We start from the raw sequence: 27495 nt of genomic DNA on the forward strand, positions 1-27495 counted from the left end.
GATGTCTTGCATATCATTACATGATCCATATTATTTTTGGTTATATAAATAAATTTTTTATTATATGAATAATTTCATGTATTTGCCTTTTGGTATGATTACTGTGTAGGATAATATTGACTTCGAGGATTGCACTGACGAAGAAGTGACGGCATGTATTCTCAAAATGGCTGCAAATAGATACAAAGATCGACGATGTAGGCTTCATAAATACTGCAATGAGCTGCAGGCGAAGGGGATTGATCCTGTGACCCAGCCATACAGAAATTGGGCTGGGTCTAGTGACGATTGGCGGTGGTTATGTGAGCATTTTGGAAGTGAGGTATTTCAGGTATGTCTAGTGTTTCAAGTTTTTTTAATTATGTTATGTCCTTTATTAGTTATAATTGTATGTATTTTGTAGCGACGATCGGAGGCGAATAAGGTGAATAGGAGCAAGATTGATTCTATTCACACGCAAGGAAGTGCCTCTTTTGCACAGGGAATGAAGAGGATGGTACGTAACTACATTTGCAATCATACTTTGTAACTTTTTATTAAATATTTACATTATTTTGATATCTTTTTTTTTCTTTTTTTTTTTGTTTGAACAGGGACTATCCGGAGTCGACGCCTATGCTAAATTCTATCAAAACAAGAGTGGCGAGTTCGTGACCGAGGAGGCGAGGCAGCGTCATGTAAGTATCATTACTCTACATTTTGAATACTTTTAAAGAGTTTGAAAAAAATTTATGATTTTATTTGGTTTATTGTGAAGGAAAAAATGTTAGAATTGAGAGAGCAGGCGACGACGGAGGTGGGATCTGATGGTGATACTGGATCGCAGCATGTTTGTTTGATGACAGATGATACGATTTTGGATACCGTCCTCGGGCGGCAGCTAGGATCTGGTCATAGCATGCGGTCCAAAAAATCACGCAGTTCGTCATCCGGCCGGTCTGATGATGCATCGGTGCCAGAGGCAGTTAGGACATCCATGAGCATGATGCAAGATCAGATTAGTTACTGGATGAATCGTAGTCAGACGCTCGAGAGGATCGTAGCTGCGGTGGCGGGACGGCTCGGTATTGATGCTTCTGAGTTAGCACTTCTACAGTCACATGATGCCGCCTCTGCACCACCATCGCGACATGTATCGGGTCAGGGATCGACGCCTGGAGGAGGGAACGAGGCCAATGAGTCAGATCATACTTAGTTTGTACTTATTTTAAATTTAAAATGATGTATGGACTTATATTTTTGTATATGACAAAGATGGTTATGAAACTTTTTGTTATTTGAAATTGATCTTTTGACTTAGAATATTTTTATTGTGTTAACATACTGTTTATTTAAAATATGTTTGATCAGATAATTTGTATTTGAGCAGGTTTTTTTGAAAAATTAATAAAAATTTTATTTTTTATCCAAAATTTATTTTAGCGACGAAATATTAATTTCGTCGCAAAAAAATTTGTCAACCCAAAAAAAAAAATATTTATTATTCATTGCGACGAAATTTTTTATTTCGTTGCTATTTTTGCGACGAAAGTCTTAGTTTCGTCGCTAAAAATTATAACTTTTTACGACGAAATTTTTATTTCGTCGTAATTATGGCGACGAATATTTTTATTTCGTCGTCCTTATAGCGACGAAATCATTATTTCGTCGCCATTATAGCGACGAAATTTTTTTTTCGTCGTAATTTTTGCGACGAAATTATTTCGTTGCTATTTTTGCGACGAAAAAAAAGTTTCGTCGCTAAAAAATTAAATTTTTTGCGACGAAATTTTTATTTCGTTGCAATTATAGCGACGAAATTATTATTTCGTCGCCATTATAGCGACAAAATTTTTTATTTCGTCGCCCTTTTAGCGATGAAATTTTTATTTCGTTGTTATTATAGCGACGAAATTTTTTTTTCGTCGCAATTATAGCGACGAACATTTTTTTCGTCGCAATTTTTGCGACGAAATTTTTGCGACAAATTATTTTGCGACGAAATCCGTCGCTAAGTTTTGCGACGAAATTCATTTTCGTCGCCAAAAATAAGAAAAAAATTTTTTTAATCAAAATATTTAGCGATGAAATTTTTTTTCGTTGCAATTTTAGCGACGAAAATTTAAGCTCTTGCGACAAAATATTTTCGTCGCTAATACAGTACATAACTTTGTCGTCTGGGTTTACTATTTTTTGCGACGAAATAAAATATTTTGTCGCTAAGGTCTTTTGCTACGAGGCTTTCTCTACAAATTTTTAGCGACGGTATATTTCGTCGCAAATACTTTTAGCGACGAAAATAAGATTTTTAGCGACGAAAAAATTTCGTCGCAAAAAATCAAATTTCTTGTAGTGATAGGTCGCTTCTGACACGAGCTTCGACTGGGGGTATTTTATACCCAACAATAGATTTTGCGAATTACTTGCTGTAACTATAATTTTATCTAATTTTAAAAAAAAATTTATAATTTATCTTCTTGTTTAACTTTTAGTAAAAGCAAGATGGCTATCCCTGTCTCCCTTTCATTCGAAAAGGGAAAAAAAAAAAAAACAATCTAAGAAGCTAAAAGACTATGTTTTAATCACCATGCTGCATAGATTACGTTTCAAATTCATCAAGCTACCTGCATAAACAAGCTCCACTACGGAAGCTGATACGTGGTCTTTGTGTCGTTTAACCTTTCACAGTGCTATATGGTGGACCAGGTATACATATAGAGCCTGCCAGCTGGATTTTTTTTTTTTTTTTTCCTTTAGGTAGAGAAGGTGGATGGTTTTTAGAATAAGCGAACCAAAGTACTGGTTTCTGTGGGCGGTATCCTGCGAATAAAATTCTGTCAAAAGCCTGAGCAGCAGCACTTCTTTAGGGAGTTTTTGGGCTGGCCCGGAGTGTGGTAGCATGAATTGGATGGCCATGGCGGCACGGCCTTCCTTTCCTAACCAAGTACCAAACAATGTCAAAGCCTTCTCTCCCCGCTTTGCTGAGATCGGTCTGAGTTGCCATGCAAGACAACCCGGTGGTGATCAAGAGACAACGTCTTTGGGTAGGACCACTAATTGGGAAAACTTATGGACAAGACCAGCACTGGGGTAGGTTGAACTGAGTGATCGCCTCAGATCTTAAATCCTGCATTAATGTTTTAATGAAGTATAAAGATGATTTTCTACAATATTATAATAAAAAATAATTAAATAAATTAATAATAGATTTTATATACTACTTAATAAATATATCTATAAAAAATTATTATATATAATTTAATTTTTTAATAATAATTAATATTTAAAATATATTAATTTTAAATAAAAAAATTATTTTTTATTTGATTTCAGATCTTAAAAAACTATGAGGACCGACTTTGCTTGTGGACGGCCATCCCTTCTTTCAGAGGATTCTTCCTCTGTATCAACTTTCCAAGGTTCCTTCCTACCAGTCCCTTTCGTAATAATGAGTTTAGAATAGTCTGTCTGTCTCTCCGAGATCTATTAATGTCTCCTCATATTTTTGTGAGTACTAAAACCAATGACCAGCATTGCGGCATCTGCTAATTGGAATCTCATGATTAAAGGCATGAGTGCGTTTTGGCCTGCGGAACCTCTCGAGCTTAATAATTCGTTTGTTTGCAAGAAAGCACGTAGCTTCAGATACGGAGCCTAATAAGAACTGGCCTGGGTGGGAAAATATCATTGAGGTGGCCAAGGGAATTTGTAATCCTAGTTCTGGGAACAAGGCTCGGTAACTAATCCCGTATCTTCTTCATTATAAACGGCATCTCGGTGGTTCGACTTGGAGCACTATTTTTTTCTTTTCTTTTCTTTTTTTGGGTAAAAAGATTCTTTTTTCTTTTCATTTTTGATGGATAAAAGAGGAAGCCAAGTACATCCCTCCATTTGTTATTGGAAGAAAGATATCAACTTTACAAAGCAAGATATATATATTTTAATATATAAGTCTGTATAAAAAATTAAATCCAAGATCTATTGGATATTTGCCTACTATCTAACCACTATGACAATATTTATATAAAGTCATAGTTTATTATATTTATTTAAAATTTTTAATATTATAAAATATTTTTATTTTAAATATATCATGACATATTTTATTTTTTACTAATTAATTTTTTTATAACAATTTAATCATCTTCTTTTTCTAAAGCCCTTTAAAAGTAGATAAATTATGATTCCCTTTATTTATGCTGTAATTAATAAGTAATAGTATTTAATATAGAATTTTTTTAATTTTTTATATTATATATTTTATTTAAGTTAGATTGGTGATCTAAATCCTTAGCTAAATCGATTTCCGTAAAAGATTTTAGTAATTATGTTTTAAACTATTACCTGATTTTTATACGTTACTTCTAATATTGATAGTACATTTCGTAGTAAAATTATTTTTTTCTAATTGTTAAACTATTTTAACTCATATAATTTATTCATTAAATAGATCATGTTAAATCAAGTTTAAAATAAATATTTGATCCATCAAAATATTCTAGCTAAATATAAAATATGTAATCAATTTTATTAAATTGCATCCTGGTTGGACATATGAATTTCAATAGTTTAATATGTTTGAAAAATCTATCATATTTTCAATCAAAATCATGTGGTATTATCAAGTTTTCAATCAAAATTATATGGCATTTTAAGATAGTCATCAATATATTAAGATCTTGATAATTAATAATGCTGACTGAGTTTTACCATCATAAATAAAATTTTTTATGAGTGTCAGTGCTTTCTCACTATATTTTTGATCACAAATGAATATATTATTTATGAGAAAATCTTATATTTTTAGAATATAGTCGATAAATAGGATACTTTCAGAATAAATTTTATATTTTTAGTGACGTTCGATTATAAATAATATACTTTTTATGAGTGTGTAGATTTATTCCTCACTAGTATATTGGTATAAAATTGGCACCAATGCTTTGAAAGAAACTAGCAAGCATTTCAAGCATACTTTTTAAAATTTTTTCAATAGAATACACAAGATTAAATGATTTAATTTAATAAGTATGCTTTAGATCAGATCTAAAAACTCCTATCCTAGGATCTATAACATGATATATTGCATATATATGATCTTAAAAATAAAATCTACATGCATGATTATATCAAATATGTGGTAAATCTAATCTACAATGAGTATGAGTTCAAACTCATCACCTGAGCATGGGTAGCAGATCTCCATGATTGAAAAAAGTGGATTTGAGGTCTTGTTGGTTGTTCGCAGCCACACAGGATATCTGACCTATATGGATCGTTCACTCAAAGTCCTGCATTGATCGATCTCTCTGAGAGTACTAGCTCGTGTGAAGATCCTGTTGATGGCTGATTTATACCTCTCTTTGGATCTCTCGGACTCTTCCGAAATCGAAGAAGGAACATGGAGGAGGATGTGGCGATAGAAGGAGGGAGGAGAACTCCTCTCTTTTTAATTTTTCTTCACCCGAAACCTTAGATCTGATCTAGGTCTCTCACCCAAGAGGAGTTGGCTCTCCTCTAAACTCACATGCCAAAGATGGCCGCCCACCCCAAAAACCTCATGCCCCCACACAATTTTCTTGATAAACTCTCATGTCCCATGCATAAAATAATCCCATCTTAAGGGTGGCGTGAGGAGTGGATAGGATGAGATTGGTTTGAATCAAATTCAAACCTCTTTGAATTCAAATTTTGGTTTATCCTTATCCCTTTTCAAACTCGAATTCAAAGTAGATTTGAATTCAATTTTGAAACAAATTTTATCCTTATCCAAGGAAGATGAGAGAGAGGATGAGAGCCTTTGATTTGCATGCAAACGCTTCACACAAAAACCAAGTTTGCATGAAGAACAAGTGGGTGTGGGTTTAGGGTGTCAGATGGGTAATAGTCTAATCCTTTTGGACTCTAGATTATTCCAATTAAGTTCAAACCAGAATCATTTGGTTAAACCTAAATATCTAATCCAATTAGGTAATAAATTATCTCAATTAAATCCTAATCAAATTAAAAATTAATCAAGTTCAAGTCCTGATCAAATCATAAATTAAACATCCTTAGCGATTAGGTCATCTAATAATCCAATCGAATCAAATCTAATTGAATCTAATTCAATTAAATTTGATCCAAATCACATTGCTCTATCAAATTGAACAAACTAGCAATCTAATTACTAATTAATCTTCTTATAATTTACTAACCATTAGCGAATTAATTTATCTCAACTTTTATATAAGATCAATTATCAATCGAATTAACAATTATATCCTTGAATGATTCTCAATCGTGGATTAACCATTTGATCTGACAGTAACTTCTTTTGAGTGTGACCTCATAGATTCGAACCTAAGCCGATAGCATAGAAATAAATTTCTATACTAATTGAAATGACCATCTAGCAATAGTATCCAACGTCCAGATAGGTCAAATGATTGTAAAGCAACATTCAAGAATCCTTGACATATGGTTACCGTATAATTCATCCCTTTGACCCTCAGTACTTAGGATGACTCAGAGTTAAACTATCAACTTATAATTAGTATATTCATAATATGTCTCAACCTCATAAATCTTGTGACTCCTCATAAGGACTATCTTTATCAAGATTTTTTTGAATTGAAACACAATATAGTACTAACTCCTGAAATCAAGAGCGATCAATCCCATCTTGACTCATACACTGACTTAACAAGTAGGTGACTATACCCAGAAATCTTTCATTACTAAATTAAAAATTTAGATAGTCTGACACCAAAGCATAGTGAGTTACTTGCAAGTCACCGTGGTGATCTCAGATTAAGAAGATACTTATACCCATATTCTTCGCGAGCTACTCTTGACAGCAGAGTGCTCCGCAGTTGGATCATGTTCAGTAGATGTACTCCTATATCTCACCTACATGCCATACCAGTATCTCTACACTCTTTAATTAAGAGAACAATCAACCCATATGACACACAACGACCTACAATTGATATAGCTATCATTCTAATAATAGTATATCATTTGGTCATGAACAAGTTTAAGAACTAAACGATAAATCCTCCTTTATCGATTGAAATAATCTTAAGAATTTTATCATAACAGGAGAGTTCATAAAAAAAGATGTACAACTTATGATGAAAAATATTAAATAATTTTTATTAATCAATAATTCATATACAATTTACATACAATGAGCTCAACTGTCAACATGCTGGTGATTGACTTTGAGACATAATTCCTAACAACTCTCACTTGAACTAAAGCCAATCGATATAGTATCGTATACCCATCTTTCATTTGTGATCATCAAACTCCTTGACACCGAGGGCATTTAGTGAATGGGTCGATCAGATTTTTTTTTCATCGATCTTTAGAAGCTCGACGTCATCTCGATCCACGATCTTTCAGATAAGGTGGTATGCTTGGTTGATGATGGGACTTTGGTTCCTTTGTTTGAGCAATAGCTTTAGTGCTATCACAATACAACAGGATAGGACCATCAATAGAGGGTGTCACTCCGAGCTCATCGATGAACTTTCACAACCACACAGCTTCCTTCGCAGCATCGGATGCCGCGATATACTCTACTTCGCAAACTGAGTTGGCTACAATGTGCTGTTTGAAATTTTTTCAACAGATCATTCCATCATTCAGGGTAAAGATATATCCCGATATACTCTTGCTATCATCATGATCTGACTGAAAGCTGGAATCTTTAAATCCTATAAGTTTCAAATCAAATTCTTCATGAACGAGCCACTGGTCCTTGGTATTTCTCAAATACTTAATGATAGTTTTTATGACCTTCCAGTGGTTCTCATCTGGATCAGATTGATACCTGCTCACTTCTCCTAATGAGGAGGTAACATCCGATCTCATACATATCATGATGTATGTTACGGTGGTACCGTGACTACCTCAAATCAGTACTATATCATAAGAAATCTCAAATTTTTGGGTCATCAATACAGCCACTGACCGTCGTATAAGCTGAGGAGTCCATTTTTATGCTGAGCTAAGGCATCCTCGAGGTCTAACTTGTGTATGAGCTGCTCAGCTGACTTATCTCTTCAAAGTGTGTAACAGCTGTCTATCCTGAATAGATAAGATTTGGTGCAACCACCTCCCCTGATCTCGTGGGAGCGATTGAGGGCTGAATTATCTCATCCAGTTTGAAATGTCCAATGATCCGATAATTTTGGGATCGTGAAATCTCACAGTTAACAATCTAGCTATCCAACATCCTTCTATATAAACAATCAGAACACCGAGGATCCAGATAAGTTAAATCAAATCTCTCTCAAAGAATCCGTTGCGGCTCCTTTATTCTCTATTTTTCTGACTTAAGCGTCGGAAGGTCCTCACTGGAGTTACAACCTCCAATTTTTTGATTTGAGCATCGGAGTATCCTTGTCGGAGCCACAACCTCCAGTTTGGGACTTGTTTTATAGATCATTCTAGCACCAACATTCTGACATGAGGATCAAGTGTCCGTCTTCCAATCTCGACCAATTTTAGCAGCAACAGATAGAGGGATGGCCTACATTCACATTTATGGCTCTAAGACGAACATCTTCCTAACTTTCTAATGCCACCACTTTCCAACAGGCGGCTAGTCAAGCTGACAATCAAATTCAACCGTTGGCATCAGAAATCCCTTCGTCAGTTCAACCAGTCATCCCTCCATCAATTCAACCGGCCCAACCGACGCTGGTCACGGACGACCAATTCGATCAGCTCTTCTAGTAAGTTCAATATCTGATAACTATGATCTAAGTGGTCCAGACCTTTCTCACACCCTTTCAGGTGATGCCACAGCCTCCTTAGGCTATCCTTGCACCCTCTACAGTGGTGTGTCATATAATTCTTTCAATAGTGCTGTCTGTACTTTTCACAGTGGTGCCCCCACAGAATCTTATTTTAACTGTTGCTCCATAGCCACCACCTCGACTAGAGCCGCAGGTGCCTCCTCAAAGTCTCGAGAGGGGGTTAACTCATCAAAGTTGCCTTAGCGTGCAGCAGCCGGTCAGCCGGCGATCTCTATGCCCACAGTCAAGCCATGACTTAACTCCCGGATGCCAATCTCCTCTACGCTTTGAGGCCGGTACTATCCGTAAAGTTGATTTTGAAAGACGGTTACAGGAGCTCGACCAGCAGTTGGATCAGAAAATAGAAAAAGCCCTCAATAATAATGGTTCCTCGATGCTGCCCTACGAAGGGTATAATAGCCAGCCGCCCTTCGTCCTGAGGATTATGTAGAAACCACTCTCCCTACACTTCAAACTACCTCAGCTGGAGGTCTACGATGGAACCACGGACCCCATCGATCATGTGGAGACCTTCAAGGCTGCCATGCTCCTTCAGGGAGCATCAAATATAATCCTCCGTCGAGCGTTCCCTCCAACCCTTAAGGGGACCACTCAATAGTGGTACTCGAGTTTGAGACTGACGTCTATCCATTCCTTTGAAGACTTGTGTCGATCTTTCGTCGGTCATTTTATCAACAGCCGATGATAGTAGAAGTGGTCTGACTACCTCCATACTATTAATCTAAAGAAGGGCCAGTCAATCCACTCTTTCATGAATAGATTCAACATGACAACTCTAAAGGTCCAAAACCTGGACCAATCAATCGTAATTGCCGCAATGATGAGTGGTCTGCTAAATAATGACTTAAAAAAGATGTTCATTAAGATTTATCCTTGGAATCTCCTAGATATGCTTGTCCATACAGAGGAGTATGTCCGCATGAAAAAGGCCTTTGTCGATGATACAACTATCGGTTCAGCCACGGTAGGACCCAATAAGGAGCGCCATCGAGATGAGAAGAGAAAAGATGCCAGCGCTCTCGATCTCTACTCCTGAGGTGAAATAATGGAGGTCAAAATCATCGATCCCAGAGACCTCCAAGAAGAGTTCGAAAATCATCACCTCCTCGACTGTACGATAGCTATATGCCCCTAACTGTTCCTCGGAGAGAGGTGTTGTTACAAGTAGGGCCTGAGTTACCTGAGCCTCGATTGATGAGAACAAGGTCAGAATGCTGTTGAGACCTGAGAAAATACTACTTTTACCATCATGATCATGATCACGATACTGAAGACTGCCACCAGCTTCATGATGAGATTGAGAAGCTTGTCAGGCAGGGGCAGCTAAATCATTTTATTCGAAGAGCGGTCCCTCAGCATTGAGCTTCGACAGTTTAGCATCCGCCCCCTTTGCCTCAGCAGTCTCTCCCTCAGCCTCAACTGCAGCAAGCGTCAATGCAGATCGGAAGATAAATGGCAAAAGAAAAGCGACCCATCTAAGAAAAAATCTACATGATTATTGAGGGATCATCTGGATCAGGGGACTCCCTCAGCTTACAACACCATTCTCGATCGTTCCAGCCTGAGAACTTTGAAAGCTAACATCTCAAGCTATCTGCTGAGGAAGGAGAATCTGAGACGAATGATGAAAATCAGCTCACATCTAGATGAGGTAACCAAATACCGACTAATTAATTTTTTATAGAAAAATGCAGATCTTTATGCCTGATGATCAATTCGATCTGGCGATCTAATACTGCGATAAGCTAAAGTCTCACAGCCTATCGAGCAGGCACTAGAAGGAGGGCTACCACCTAACTAAAGGTCCTTATCAGGTGGATGAAGTGGTACGCCTAGGAACTTATAAGCTAAAGTAACTCGATGGGACTCCTATATCAAGGCCATGGAGCTTAGTGAATCTTCACACATATTATCAATAATGTAACTACTTTTCATGAAAATAAAATTTGCAAGGCCATCAATTTACGATGGTCACCCGAGTTCTCCAAGAGTTGCCTCCTTCTTTTACTTGAGATCCCGGACTATAACTATGGTCAACTAATGCGAGAGCTAACTTATTAGACCCTCGAGAAGACCTCGGCGTATCCAAGATGGGGCTAACTTACTAGACCCCTTTAGAGCCTGAGTCGCACTAGAAGTAGAGGGAGACTCTTAGAAAACCTCCAGAGGGCTAGCTTATCAGACTCTTGAGAAGACCTCGATGACTTCGAGGTAGGACTAGCTTACTAGACCCCTACAGAGCTCGAGTCATACGAGAAATGATAGGAGACCCTTAGAAAACCTTCAGAGGGATAACTAATCAGACCTTCAAAATGCCATCGAGAGTGCAAGATGTTGTAGGCACAAGCTTGCCACTGGCACATACTGCATCTCGCATGAAGATGAGAAGTGCTATGTACCATAGGCACAAGATCGCCGTAGACACACAATGCCTTTCGTGAGAGCTAACATACCAGACCCTCAAGATGACCTTGACGACTTCGAGGTGGGGCTAACTTACCAGACCCCTGCAAAGCCCGAGTTACATGAGAAGCAGAGGGAGACCCATATTGAACCTCTGAAGGGATAACTAATTAGACCCTCAGAATGTCAACGAGAGTGCAAGATGCCATAGGCATAAGCTCTCCGCTGGCACACACTGTATCTCACACAAAAATGAGAAGTGCAAGATATCATAGGCACAAGATCGTCGCAAGCACATAATGCCACTCATGAGGGCTAACTTACTAGACCCTCAAGAAGACCTCGATGATTCGAGGTGGGGCTAACTTAGCAGATCCCCGTAGAGTTCGAGTCGCATGAGAAATGGAAGAAGATCCTTAGAAAATCTTCGGAGGGATAACTAATCAGATCCTCAGAATACCACCGAGAGTGCAAGATGCTATAGGCACAAGCTCGCCGCTGGCACACACTGCATCTCGTGCGAAGATGAGAAGTGCTAGACGCCGTAGGCACAAGATCACCACAGGCATACAACGCCACTCATGAGGGCTAACTTACTAGACCTTCAAGAAGACCTCGACGACTCCCAAGCAGGACTAACTTACCAGACCCCTGTAGAGCCCGAGTCGCATGACAAGTGGAGGAAGACTCTTTAAGAAACCTTTAGAGAGATAACTAATCGACCCGCAAAACATCACTGAAGAGCCCTAGACATCATAGACACAAGCTCGCCGTCGGCACACACAGCCTCTTCAAAAGAAGGATAAAAAGATAGACAATATACGATCAGAGGCATTACCCCAACAGTACTCCTTTCATTTGAGACATTATCTCAGACTTAGGAGTAGGGGGATAGTATTGAGATAATTATTATGATGCCTCAGATTTATGAATGGTTGGATTACATTCAAGTTATTCTAAATTACTTTAAATATATTCACTTCAATCAAAGTTGTCCTAAGCGTATATATGCTAAAGCTAAGCAACCTAGAACCTTACTCATGCTGCATATATATATCTTTAGATTTTATCACCCATGATTCTATTGAATTATCTATGTGGTAATTTCAGCATGATTTGATTAATTTATCTTGATCTGATCCATCGAATTTGTTGAACCGTATCATTTGATTAGTACAGATTCATCTTCATGAATTTCTCTCTCTAGAATTGTATCTCTCTAGAAGTTTAATTTTTTTAGAATTTATTAAGAAAAAAATTTTATTTTGATGAGTTTGAATGATTCTAGTGAAAGCATCATGATCCGTGGTTGTCAGGTAGTATGCCAGCACCTTGATTAGACCATGAATCATTAGATTTGATCATCCATGATCCCGATCTAGTCATGACTTGATTAGATAATGTTGATTTTATCAATCGAGATATTGGACCAATCGTAATGTTGAATTGTGTCACCTGATCAATTTGAATTGTACCTCATAAATTCTCTCTCATCTGATTTTCTCTCTTTACTTAATTTTATGAAACCAATGAAGAAACATTGGTCCTATCACTTCGAATCTGATTTGATCTGATAGTCAAACTTTGGATCGTTTATGTCCTAATTAAATTTTGATTAGATGAAATTAGATGTTCGAATCTAATCTAAACCGTTGAAATATGATATTCGTATTCTTTCTGATTATTGAATTTGATATCGTATAGGTATCGTTGACACGTGATAATCGGAGATTGTGATATGATTTATGAACCAAAAAATTTTGAAAAAAAAAATTATAAAAATATGTGGATTTATTGGAATGCATTCGAGATAAATAATGTTTCATTTTTTCTAGATTTATCGATAAATTATAATATATTTTTTCGACATGATTTGTGAAACGATGCATGAATTGGATGAATGATATTTTGTTATAAAAATATCATATTTTGATATGTTATAATGAAGCATGATTGAACATATTAGTTTCATAATGCATTATATTGATTGATTTCAATACTACATGATTATATGTTTTCTTATCAAAATTAAAATATGAAGTATGATTTATAAAAAATTCTGATATAAGAATAATATAAATTGACAACCTGACTATGTAAAGGACCCCGCCAATGGAGAATATACATTGGCAATTGATTAGTCCTGAGGGTTTATGTCGCCAGCGAGACCAGCGATATGTCGCCAGAGAGACCAACGACAAACCGCCAGAGAGACCAGCGGTTCTGAAAGACTTTGTTGCCAGATAATTCGCAGCTCACCGCAAGAAGATACACGGTGTTATGCCCCTACCACAGAAAAAAATGTGGTCATAGCTTATGGTTGATGAAAAAAAATTAAAAATAAAAGAAATTAAAATTTCTAAAAAAACTTGAATTTTTGAAAAGAAATGAATTTGACATAAACTATGTTGCATAATCGAAATTGATTTCGAATTGATGAACTCTATATGCATTATTTTCTATAAATAATTATTTACTTAGATGCCTGATGAAATCTGTTGAAAGTGATCATTGCTTACTGGGCTATCTAGCTCATTACCTTCTATTTTACAGTTTTTACAGATGTTGAGGAATTAAGATGATATAAGATATGGATGGAAGAGTGATTAGAAGTAGAATCTTCATATTTTTATTTTAAGTTAAAAGTCTTATTGAATTTGATGTAAGGCTTATGGAACATTGTTAAATTATTTGAGATATTAAAGTTAAAATTCGGATTGTTATATTTTTGATTTAAATTATTGACTAATTATTTTGCTGTGAAGCATTGATATCATGATAAGATGCCTTGCATGCTTATGGAAAGAGTTTTCTATGAGTATGCGGTGGTTGTCATGACCTTCGATTCACAATCTCGGATCAGGGCATGACATATTCTATGTAAGATCGATTTCGAAAAAGCTTTCTACAGTATATTTTGGAATTTCTTATTTGATCTTTTACACTAGGGGGGATTTGACAAAAGATGGATTGGCTGGATGCATTTTTTGCTTACTTCTTCAACCTCGGCACTTGTCATCAACAGCACAATCGGTTCTTGGTTCCCCAATAGAGGAGGATTAAAATAAGTTCTTTTGCCTTTTCTTTTTATTTTGATTGCTGACACCCTTACTAGAATCTTAAAAACAGCTAACTCAGAGAAGCTTCTGAAAGAATCGGCGATTCTTTCATCACTGGGCAAATTCTGAGTCTTCATTTTGCCGATGACACCCTAATCTTCTTTAAAGCCGATAAGCAATGTCTAAACACATTCAAATTCATACTTCATGGTTACGAGTTGGCAACCAGGCTAAAAATTAATTTTCAGAAATCCCAAGTTATAGGCTTGGGTATTAGCACTCTTTTGAAAAAAAATTTTGCTGACATGCTTGGCTGCCAAGCCTCCAAGCTGCCAATCCAGTATCTTGGTTTGCCTCTTGATTACACTGCCCCCCGAAATAGGGACTGATCTTTTCTCATAGAGAAAGTGGATGAGTGGGTGGAAACGCAACGCTCTTACTCTGGCTGGCCGTTTGGTTCTGGCAAATACTGTTTTGAGAGCCATCCCTCTCTATTGGATGTCGGTCTTAAAACTTCCAGTAGTAGTGATACACCGAGTCAATCAATTGTGCCGCGAGTTCATCTGGAACGATCAGCATCCTGGCAGCAATGTCAGGCATCTTCTAAACTGGAAGCAGGTTTGTCGACCTCGAAAACCGGGGGGTTTGGGACTCCTCGACTTAAATGCCATTAATATTGCTCTCTTGTTAAAATGGTGGTGGAAATTTTATGAGGAACAACACAATCTTTGGTGCAAACTGGTAAGAGCCATTTACTACTCTAATAAGCTGCCGTCATTCCACTCTAGATACATGAAATGCTCAGCTTCGACATTCTGGAGAGGCATCATCAATCTTTTTGACTTGTTCAAGCAATTTTTCCACCCAAAGCTGGGAAATGGCGATCTTGTCTCGTTTTGGCATGATGCCTGGGATCGGAACGTACCGCCATCAGTTGCTTTTTCTCACTTATATATTTTGGCCAAAGATCCTATAATCTCTATTGCCGGCTTCCTCAAGCTTTTAAGAGGCCCATCATCATCCAGCCAGATGATTTTGGACGCATTCCGGCAGCCTCTAAGCTCCATGGCATCTAGAGAATTCCATGACTTCACCTTAATTGTATATTCTTGCCCAGTTAATGGTAATGCAGATCATGTACTCTGGAAATGGAACAAATCTGGCCTATTCTCTGTCAACAACCGTTACTTCTTCCTTAAACATGGAGGAATAACCTCCCCTCTAGGTAACTTTTTCTGGCGATTACCTGTGCCAGAAAAGTTTAAATTGTTCGCATGGTTCTGCTACTTCAACAAAATTCTTACAACCTCAAATCTCAACAAACGGGGGTTGAGAGTCCTAGATTAATGCTCATTATGTGGTAATGACAAAGCGACTACAGATCATATTTTTTTAAAGTGCAAGCTTTCAAAGGGATTTTGGCTAACATTGCTCCAAGACTTCAGCATACTCCCGCTCCCAGAGAGATATGAATAAGTTTGGACAAGCTGAAGGAAACACAAATCTATCACTCCTCTCTTCCCGGCTATGGAACGCTTTTTTGCTATCGGAAGTTGGTGTCTCTGGAGGGAGCGCAATGCACGGAGGTTTGAATTTCTTGCTTTGGTGGCTAGGGAGTTGGCCAATAAAACTGCTTTCACCATGGACAGTTGGTTACACGGAGCTGACAATGGGAACATTCCAGTCGCTTTAAGGTGAGTACAGGACTCCGTGAATATCGGATTGTGAGCTGATCGAAATCTGCTCCCGTGTCAATACTTTCTCTTGGATGGTGGAAAACATCGTTAATCGCGGACACTTAAGCATAGCAACTCACGCAATGTACAGATCCATTTTGTCTTATTAAGTGCCTTGGGTGCACCTTGACATGACTGTTTCATGCACGTTGTTATGTCTTACTACGATGTTTAAACCTTTAGCTTAATGCCCTTTCAATCACTTCTTCTTCCGTACTCTTATTAATCATATAATAATATTATCGAGGGGGAGTATCTTACTTCCTCCTTATCTCTCTCAAAAAAATAAAAAAAAAATTATAGGCTGAATTTGCCAAACAGTTAATAGTATTATACTGCTGCTGATACGATACATGGAAGGTGCACTCTATTAATATTATCCATACTGGTTTTGCTTAGGTACTAAGTACTTCGCTTTCCCCTCTCTTCTACTGGTATCAAGTATTTCTCAGTTATGAGGGGATATACATAGAAACGGAAGAAAAAACTAAGGTACAGAACATACGAGCAATATCTTAATAGAATGGCCGGTGACGGTGAGCCACAAACAAAACCCCGCCAAATTCTCGGGCGACTTGGGCGCTATCAAGGACGGGCTCTTTTTTTGGAGGGGTGTTTGGGACTGGTTTGGGATGGTAGTAAATATTGGCTGGTGGTGGCCTCCTCTTCCGGCCTTGGCACTCATCTAGCATGTCAAAGGCCTCTCTGCCTACCTTAGCAAGGTGATCCCTCCGAGGATCCATGCACAAGAATCGCCCAGGTGAGTGTCAGAGCCAAGAGCTTCTGAGTTTTGGGTTGGTAGGGCTTTGTGGCTGGCCATCGCTTCTTATATAGGCACGAGTCTTGTCGCTGACTCCAGTCAACGTTCTAAGGTTCCTCCTCACTTTCCACAGGATGCTTTCTGAATTGCTTAGGCAAGAGACTAGTGGAGTAGATAGGATGGCACCTCGGAAGCACCTAATGCCTCCTGAGATGGGAATATTTTCCTTTTTTTAAAAAAAGACTAAGAAAGTAGCCATGAGGTCTAAAAAACGATAGGAAGTGGAGAATCCTTGAGCTGGATGAGTACAACGCACATAAATGTATAATTTGGATGGGTGCGAATTGCGATCATACCAACATGAGAGCACTGGATGTAATGAAGTCAATACGTTTTGCTTGGCTGTGACTAGGAAATCAAGTGTCAATTGATAAATTTCTTGCAAAACCAACCTCTTAAGTTTAGTTGGATCCTCAACCAACCTCTTAACTTCAATTGGACCTTGATAGAAGTCCAAATGCTCCTTGTGAAAGAATATCTGAAAAATAAGAAAGCGATTCGACTACGGTACTCTAGCTCTAGCAATTTGTTTAAGTTTTTGCCTCCCATTAAACAAGTTTAGAATTATGTTTGAACCTCTATTTCTATTGAGACTTATTCGACTACAAGTTTGTGAATTACAGTAAATTAAGGCTGAGTTTCAAGTCCTTTATCTAGTATATTTATCAAATCTGGTATCTTACAATCTTGATGATCATGCGGCCATGGCCATAGTGATCTTTATTTTTTCATTGCAAAATGACTGCTTTTTACATCTTGGGGACAGGCATCCTTTCTCTCCTCTTACTTGATAATAAATAAATATTTAAAATAAACATAAAATGAAAATAAAAATCAAATGACCTCTTCGAAGAACTAACATGCATTATAAAATCCATTTAAACGAGCTCAACTAATGCTCCTCAAAAACAACGCATTGTGTATGCAAGTGTGTGAGGTACAAGTTGTCTTGTAGAAGTTTCTATTATTACATACAAGTCAATGTAGCTAAGTGCTGTACGTTGTTGTCTTCCTTGACCCATATGTCAAGCCCAATGCATGGACCAGACATACAATGTACTGAACAAGTGCTGAAAGGGGTTATTGATGATAATCTAAAAAGTTTGAATAGTAAGTTCTTAACCACCAAGCTATAATTTATATTATTATTTAGGAGGTTTGGGTGAAGATTAGAAATACCGTTAAACATCTTCATGAAGCTAACATACAAGATGTCTGATTTTTCTTTTCATTTTTTGACTTTTGTATCTTTTTCCATTTACCAGATGTAATATAACCTCTTCCAATCTTCCCTTTTCTCTCTCATAATTTTTTTTTTTTTTTATCTTTAGTAAAAACGGGATAGCTGTCTTTGCCCACCTTTCATTAAAAAAAAAAAAGAAAGAAAAAAAGAAAACAATTTAAGAAGTTAAAAGACCGTATTTTTAGTCATCATGATGTATAGATTATATATATACGTTTCAAATTCAGCAAGCTGCGTATATAGATGAGCTCCAGTTCAGAAGCTGACAGGTGGTCTTTGTCACGGCCGGCCCTGGGGCGGGTCAAAGCGGGCGACCGCTCCAGGCCCCTTTTTTTTTTTTTCTTTTATCTGGGTAAACCAAACGCCTTCTTCCTCTCCCGAGTCCCAGCACCCCAACGACTTTTTTGGATAAATCAAATGTCTTCTCCCTCTCACAATCTGTAGCTCCTCTCCCCCGCCTCCTCCTCCGTCTCCGATCTTTTCATCCTATTCTGCTGTCCATCGGTGATTCTTCCTTATTTTGGACGTCAAAAATCAGATCAAAATCCGTCAAAAAGTCAAGTAAATCTCTTCAATCCTCCTCTTTCAATCTGCTATAAATAATTAATATTTAAAATATATTAATTTTTAATATTTTTTTTTATTTGACCCCAGGCCTAAAAAAATATCGGGACCGGCCCCGGTCTTTGTGCCTTTTAACCTTTCACAGTGCGATATGGTGCCTGGGCGGCAGCGCTTCTTTGGGGAGTGCTTGGCGCGGAGTATAGTAGCAGGAATAAGATGGCCGTGGCCTTCCTTTCCTAACCGAGTACTCCACCATTTCAAAGCCTTCTCTCCCCCGCTATGCCGAGATCGGTCCGAGTTGCCATCCAAGACAACTCAGAGGTGATCAAGAGACAACGTCTTTTTGGGTAGGGCCGCTTGAAAGAACTTGTGGATGGCCGTGCCTTCTTTTAGAGGCTTCTTCGTCGGATTCTTAATCTATATCAACTATCCAAGGTCCCTACCTACCTCTCTCTTTGGTGATAATGAGCTTAGATTAGTCTGTTTGTCTCTCAGAGATATATGCGTATCTCCTCGTATATTTGTGATTACTAAAACTAATGCTCAGCATTGCGGCATCTACTAATTGGAATCTCATGATTAAAACTACTACTTCAGAGAATCCAAGAGTACGTTTTGGCCTGTGAAACCTCTCGAGACTAATAATTCGTTTGTTTGCAAGAAAGTACAAATATAGCTTCGGATAAGGACTAATAAAACTGGCCTGGGTGGGAAAATATTCATGAGGTGGCCAGGGGAATTTGTAATCCCAGTCCTGGGAAAAAGGCTAGGTAACTAATCTAATATGTTCTTTATTATAAGCAGCATCTCCGTGGTTCGACTTGGAGCACTGTTTTTTTTCTTTTCTTTTTTGATGGATAGAGGAGGAAGTACATCCCTTTATTGGAAGAAAGAAATCAACTATATAAAGCAAACATTACAAGAACAAATTTCAGTCATAGAATTCATGCAACGATAACAACGTCAGTGGTTTCTAGGATTAGCCGATACACATACAACAATACAAACAAGTCGCAAAACTCTTAACAACGCACTTAGTAACCAGCACAAGATAGTCTATATATGCAGAGCTTGGCTACCCAAGAAGACAACAATATCCTAACAAGAAGACACAGAATTTGAAGAAATAAGGGATCAACACAAAACCTAAGAAGACTTCAGCTGCCAATAGAAGAAGCAAGAGATGCAATCCTTGTCCACAACCTTTGATGTTAAATTTTTGATTAAAAATGTTGGGTCCTGAGTCATGCAGGGAGAAAAATACAGGATAAGTGGAACTCTCCCTCCTAGTCTTAAAAAGAATGGAAGAGCTAATCCAATGAATATCTTGGTAAATTATCAATTAGATTAGTGGGGTCCTTGTCACAAAAGTGTTGTCCAGCAAATCTACATCCATGTTATCAACAAAGGATACGCAAACACATAGCGAAATAGACATCGTTGTCCACAACCTTTGCTGTTAAATTTTTGGTTAAAAATGTTGGGTCCCGAGTCAGGGAAAAAAATACAGGATAAGTGGAACTCCCTCCTAGTCTTAAAAAGAATTAAAGAGCTAATCCAATGAATATCTTGGTAAATTAGATCAATTAGATTAGTGGGGTCCTTGTCACAAAGTGTTGTCCAGCAAATCTATGTCCATGTTATCAACAATGGATACGCAAACACATAGTGAAATAGACATATCGTTCTTATCTGAACTTTATAATCTTGTACTTTTACCTTAATTGTATTATGAATTATAGCCAAGAACTAGGAATATGATGAGATTTTGGCGAATTTGGACGCCCATCACAATCTTTATGCAATGTCATCTGATGGGACTTCTGTTTTCGTCCTTCTGGACATTCTATTCACGAAGTCTCGCTTTCTCACCATAGGAGCCACCATTCTACAGCTATTAAAATAACAGAAAAAAACTTAACCATCTGAACGTGAGTCATAACAAATAATAAATGCAGTTCTCCCATCCCTTTAGATGCCTATATGAGATTTCTATTTATAGATCCTAATCATCCCATTACTTTGTTTTCCCGTTGGATTTATAAACTTGTGTCTATTAAGACTCCATTGGAGACCCATATGAGAGAAATTATTTTTATACTATATGAACTATGTGGTCATGTGTGCCACTAATTAACAGCTTTTCTTTATGGCTTTATTCTCCAAACATTCATCTTGGTGCACCACTATAAAAATGAGTTCCTGTGATTATCAATATGCATATATAGATACATGGCGCAGATAGTGTAGAATATATATATAATTTCTCCGTGGCTCCAACTCAATACTAATTAATAGTAGCAGCAAGGACAGCATGGGCTCTCACATGCATACACGCAATACAGAAAATAATAATGATAGCAGTATCGAATCTCCGGGCTAGCTAGGTCTAGCGAACTCTCAGAAGAGAGGTGTCAAAAATTTGTTAAAAAAAGTGATAGAATTTCTTTATTCTAAAATATTGGTTCGCTGGAATCTGTGTCCTACTCAAGTTTCTAGAATAAAAAATAATTATATTGCAGGAATAATTCCCATAAACATTAACGTGGAAGCTATCATGCAAACGTTTCTGTATACACTAACTAACACAATGCTAGATGTGCATGCGGGCCTTCTCTCCCACCTCAGCCCTTGCGAGCCGGATAGCTTCTTTGGATACAGGCCAATTCAAGAAAATAAGCCAGACCCAGTGCATGCAGGCAATTAAAAAGGAGGAAGAAGAAGAAGCCACTTAGGCCGAGATACCCATATATAGACCGGACACCCATCTAAACAAACCATAGATTGGATTTGCCAAATAGTTAATATATAGCATTATACTGCTTCTAATATGATACATGGAAGGTGCAGTACTCCATTAATATTATCCCTGGTAGCTTTGCATAGGTACCAAGTAGTTCGCTGTCCCCTCTCTTTTAGCGGTACCAGGTACTTCTCAATTACGATAGGATATATATAGAAGCTAAAAAAAAAAGCTAAGGTACAGTGCATACAAGCGATATCTTAATAGAATGGCCAGCGACGGTGAGTCACAAACAAAACCCCGCCGAATTCTCGGGCGACTTGGGCGCTATCAAGGACAGGCTCTTTCTTTGGAGGGGTTTTTGGGACTAGCTTGGGGGGGTGGTAAACATTGGCTGGTGGGGGCCTCCTCTTCCGGCCACAGCACTCGTCTAGTAGGTCAAAGGCCTCCCTGCCCACCTTAGCAAGGTGATCCCTCCGACGATCCATTCACAAGAATAGCTCAGGTGAGTACAAGAGACGAGCTGCTTAGTTTTGAGTTGCGAGGGTCTTGTGGCTGGCCATGCCTTCTTATAGACAGCAGTCTTCTCGATTGACCCCAGCCCATGTTCTAAGGTTCCTCTCCCACTTTCTACAGGATACTTTCGGAATTACTTGGGCAAGAGACAAAGTAGAAGAGATAGGATGGCATCTCGGTAGCATCTACTGCACCCTTGGGATGGGATTATTTTCCCATTTTTATATTAAGAAAGTAGCCAGTGGAGAATACAATGCGTATAAATATATAACTGGCTTATAATTTCATGTGATGTATGAAATGTATTTTTTTTAAATAATAGAAGTGGAGAGTTTAATATATTTTTTTTAAATAATAGAAGTGGAGAATCGTTAAACCGGCTGAGTACAATGCGTATGAATATATAACCACTTTATAACCCCATGCGATCTATAGGATATATTTTTTAAATAATATTTAATTTTATTTATCTATTTTATTATATTTATTCTATATATATTTTAAAATAAATAGTTAAAATAATAAAAAAATATATTTTGTGTATGGCGTGTATTATAAACGATCGGATAAATTTTATGAAAATCCACCAATCCTAATTCAAAGAAGCTTCTTCTTAAATGCATCATTTCTTACTATTTTTTATTTTTAATTATTTTTAATCTTCTCCTCCTCCACCTCCAACTCTTCTAATGGCAGCACCGACAATGTTCTCCGTCTGCCACCATTGCTCCTAATGGCAGTAGCATCTTTGAGAGGGAGATCGGAGGATTTTATTAAAAGGATTTTCCTTTCCTTCTGAGTTGGTAGGATTTTATTATTTTTATTAAGAGGCAAGATTTTACTTTTCTATTTATAGGAGGGGTTGTATAAATATCTTCTTTTTTATACTTTTGAATATTTTTACCTAAATAAAAAAAATCATATAAAGGGTATTATTTTGCCACAACTCTTAATGCATAGTCCTATAGTGAAAAATAACAATAGTTATTAGAATCTCACAAGATTGACCACAATATATAAATATATTTTTTCTCATCCTTTTGAATAGCTTTACCTAAATAAAAAATTATAAGTAAATTATTTTACCATAACTTTTCAATTATATGCATAGTCACATAATAAAAAATAATAATAGTTATTAGAATCTTACAAGATTAACCACAATGTATATATCTTTTTTCTCATCCTTTTGAATAGCTTTATCTAAATAAAAATATATATATATAACGCATTATTTTGCCGTAACTTCTCAATTATATGCACAATCATATAGTGAAAAAGAACAATAGTTATTAGAATCTCATAAGATTGACCATAGTGTATATATTTTAAAGTTATTTGGAAAAAATAATATATGATAAACAATGAATCAAACAAATAGTAATTTTTAAATAATCATTCATTATTTCTAATAATAATTGCAAATGGGAACTGTTCTAGTCATTAAATTAATCCCATATGATTCACCTATAAAGCTAAGTCTACAACTGTGATTTCTCAGGTAGGCCATTTTAGTGGGATCAAATACTATTGAAAATATCAATTCGTTTTATCTTGCAGGCTCTCAAACGATCAACTTAGATGCTCTCTGATCCGAAACCTTAATAATTCTGGACCCGATCTAGCCCATCCCAGTATCATCCCTCCCTAATCGAACTATCTAGAATCGTTGGGATCTTTTATGAAATCCTAATAAATCGATATTAAGAAGATGTCGGCCCTTACGGTCTCTATTCTACTCAAACCAATCATACCATCTATAGATATATTCTCTGAGTTGTTTCTTAGAATAGTTATTTTTTAAAACTTTTTTCTCGTTTTGGTGTGGCTTTCATTTTTATTTTTGGGAATGAGGTTATTTTAAAAAGCGCCATTTGAAATAGTATTTTTAATTATAAAAATATCATTCCAAATGATATTTTTATTGCTAACTCACCCACCCTCCTCACCATGCTGGAATTTATAAATTTATCATTGAAAAAAATCTGAATTTGATAATTGCCATGCAGACTGGCGCTTCTGAAATGCCAAAAGATATGGCACTTTTGAAAACACCATCGTGAATGGAGTTTCTATGAGTTACTTACTCGCTCTCCCCCCCCTCATCGCTTACGACCGTGTCACCCATGGCCACCTTCGCCCCCCCACCCCCCTTCCTTTCCTTCTTCCCCTCGTGAGTTCCCCAACCACCTCGCACCCCCGACCACCTCCTCCCTCGTGCCGCTCTTTTGTTCACTTACTTGCTCTCCTTCCCCCCCCCACCATCTATGACCGCATCCCCCACAGCAACCTCCGCCCCCCCTCCCTCCTTTCCTTCTTCTGCCCATGTACCCCGACCTCCTTGCACCCCTAACCACCTCCCCCCTTGTGCCACCTCGACTATGTCCCCCATGGCTGCCTCCCTCCTCATGCCACCTATGATTGCATCCTCCACGACCGCCTTCCTCCTCGCGCCACCTACGGCTATGTCCCCACGACCACCTCGATTGCCCGCAGTCCTTGCCACCAGGCATTGCCATTGAGCACTACTAGGTACTCTTATTTTTTTCATGTTCTCTCTCACCCTCTCTTGTTCTCGCTGCCTGACCTTGATGACCAAAGGAGCCTTGATTGCTGCTAGCTAGAGGAGCCTTGATTGTTGCTAGACATCATCCATTAGGTAATGAAATTAGTTGGGATGGTTGTGTGATATCTATTAACTGATAGATTTGGAGAAATTTGAACATGAGACTCACTATAATTTTGTAGCTTGATTTTAACTTGACAACAAGCCTAGTAAAAGTATATAAATTGGTTTTCTATCTTAATTGTCGATGTTGTGCAAGTTTAACTAGTCTTATAATGGTTCACATCATAACTAGTGGATCAATTTTCTACCAAAAAAAAAAGATTAGTGGATGGATTGGCAATATCTAGTTAGAACAGACCAGTTCATTTCATTCTCTTCTGTATTTGCCCATTTTTGCTTTATATTGATATATTTTTGTTGGTTATTATTTATTAACTTGATGGCTATAATATATGTCCATGTGCTATTATATTGTGATGGTACAATATAGAGTGGTATTGATGGAGCAGAATATAATATACATCCTACTTCTTTAACCAAATTGAGTATGACAACAACTTACCATGATTTATTAAAAAAATTATATAATTCTATAAAAATATTTAGGAGCCAATTTCATTTGAAATTGAAATGGCGTTGTCCTATTGTTTTTAGACCATCGATGGAGATTAGGTGTGCTGTGACAATAGTTGGGGATGATGAAGACATGGAAAAGATACTTTCATTCTCTATAAAAAATTTTGAATGCAAGTGTTTGGAACTATATGTTGAGAAGAGAAAGTTGTCTATTTCGATACTATAAATGCTCCAGGTATGATCCATAATAAAGATTATTTTAGAAGCTTGCTAACACAATCAGGAAATACTCCATCACTTTCTCCAAGGTCCACACATTGCTGGTCAAGTCCTATGATTGATCATGATTTATAGGATGTGGATCCCAACTGTCCTAGCACAATACCTCTGTGCTATGAGGAGAGGAGTCCTATGATGACAAGTCCTATGATGGCAGATTCTATTATCAATGAATCCATGTATATGGGACAAACTGATGAGATTAACACAGGCCATGAATGAAAAATCACTGTAGCAAATGTTGATAACCGAGGTATTGAGTCAGATGAAGATCATGGGGATGAGTATTAGCCTAATGATGGTATGCATGAGGATGAAGATCAAGATAAAGACTAACCTAAACAGTCATATGAACCACCATAATTTTTTACTACTCTGGACATGCCTAGTGGTAGTAGAATGGCTATTAGTCGATACTTACAGGATGTCTACTTATTTTGGGATTCAGAAATGAATGAATTTTCAATATGTATGGCCTTCATAAGTAAAGAAGAGTTGAAGAGAGCTGTTGATTTATATCATATAAAGAAGCATTGGATATATATCACAGTTGAGTCCAAGCCAAAAATTTGGGTAATCCAGTATGTATCATGTGGCAATAGAAATGAATGTAAGTGGAGATTACGTGCTTCATTTTTGAAAAAGAAAGATTTTTGGATTGTCAGCAGATATGAGAATCCTCATATTTGTCTATATGAAGGCCTAAGTTGAGACCACAAGTATATTATTTCAAAATTCACTACTACTGTGGTTCAACATATTCTGGAGAAAGATCTCAGTGTCAATATTAAAGCTGTTATAGCAAGTGTAAAAGAGCAATTTAGCTACACTATCTCATACAAAAAGACATGGTATGGAAAGTAAAAGGCCTTGGTTGATATCTATGGAGAGTGGGACATCTCCTATATGAAGTTGCCTTATTTTATGGCAGTCCTTCCAAATGCAAATCACGGTACCATCGTACGCTGGAATTTCTACAATACGATGCTTCCGACGTAAGGCATCTTAACTATGTCATTTGGTCATTTAGGCCATTCGTTGAGGGATTTCAATATTGTCGTTCTATTATTAGCATCGATGGCATCCATCTCTATGAAAAGTGTAGAGGTAAAATGCTTATTGCCATATGTACTAATGAAAAAAATGAAATATTTTTACTCGCATATGTCATTGTCGATGAGGAAACAGTTATCAGCTAGAGTTGGTTTCTCTATAATTTGAGAATGTATATTGTTGGAGAAGTAGATAGCATATGTTTAATCTCTGACCAGCATCCTAAAATTTTAAGTACCATTACTGACCAATCAAATGGATGGAGTCCACCATGTGCATATCATTGATTTTATTTGAGGCACATATGTAGTAATTTTAATAGTCGATTTTACAGTGTACCACTTAAAAGGATGGTTTGACAAGCAGACAGTAATCATCAAGTATGTAAGTTCAATTTCATCATGAAAAAGATAAAGATAGTAAATGAGGAGGCTTGGAATTGATTGTCTACATTAGAGCTTGAAAAATGGATAATTACACATGATGGTGGATTAAGGTGTGGCATCTTAACGATAAATGTTCATTATCTGACCAATGTCCATCTTCCGTAGTTCGGCCAGTACTCATCTTTCGTAGTTCAGCCAATGCAAGGATGCATCTAGCCGAGACCAAGGTGGAGATCCATGACAATTACATATAAAGAGTTGTCTGTTCATCCACTTTTATCTGCTCTTTTTTCTCATCAAGTCTCTCTCTATCCATCTATGAAGCTTTTTCTGTTATCTTCGATATATGTATTAGATTGCTAGATAACTAATTTGCTAGATACGTATTATTTGGTTATGGACTACATATTAGTGAACACCATATTCTATAAACTATATATCAATTTGTCTGAAAATATGTATTAGATCGTTGCTAAATATATCAAAACAACTTACGACATATATTTGAAAACTGATAAGTATATATATTATATAGCCACGTACTATGAATTGATAAATATAATATTCTAAAAATTATATATCAATTTATTTAGAGTTATGTATTAGATTATTGGATAACTAATATGCAAGATGTATATCACTTGGCCGTGTAATATGTACTAATAAATATTCTATTTTAGAAAATATATATCAATTTGTCTGAAAATATATACTAGATTATTATTCGATTATTTCAAAAAATCTTAAAGTATGTCTTGA

The 27495-nt window shown here is 37.0% G+C and overlaps 1 protein-coding gene across 1 annotated transcript; it reads left to right on the top strand.

The window, feature by feature from the left end:
* Positions 1-206: 206 nt before the first annotated feature.
* On the top strand, positions 207-1403 carry LOC140853754 (uncharacterized). The gene is made up of 3 exons (XM_073248693.1): positions 207-496; positions 594-677; positions 758-1403. Exons 1-3 carry the CDS (start codon positions 485-487, stop codon positions 1193-1195), a joined length of 534 nt encoding a protein of 177 aa, XP_073104794.1. The 5' UTR covers positions 207-484; the 3' UTR covers positions 1196-1403.
* Positions 1404-27495: the final 26092 nt, after the last annotated feature.

This window comes from Elaeis guineensis, chromosome 14 (assembly GCF_000442705.2).
Source record: "Elaeis guineensis isolate ETL-2024a chromosome 14, EG11, whole genome shotgun sequence".
Classification (NCBI taxonomy): Eukaryota; Viridiplantae; Streptophyta; class Magnoliopsida; order Arecales; family Arecaceae; genus Elaeis; species Elaeis guineensis.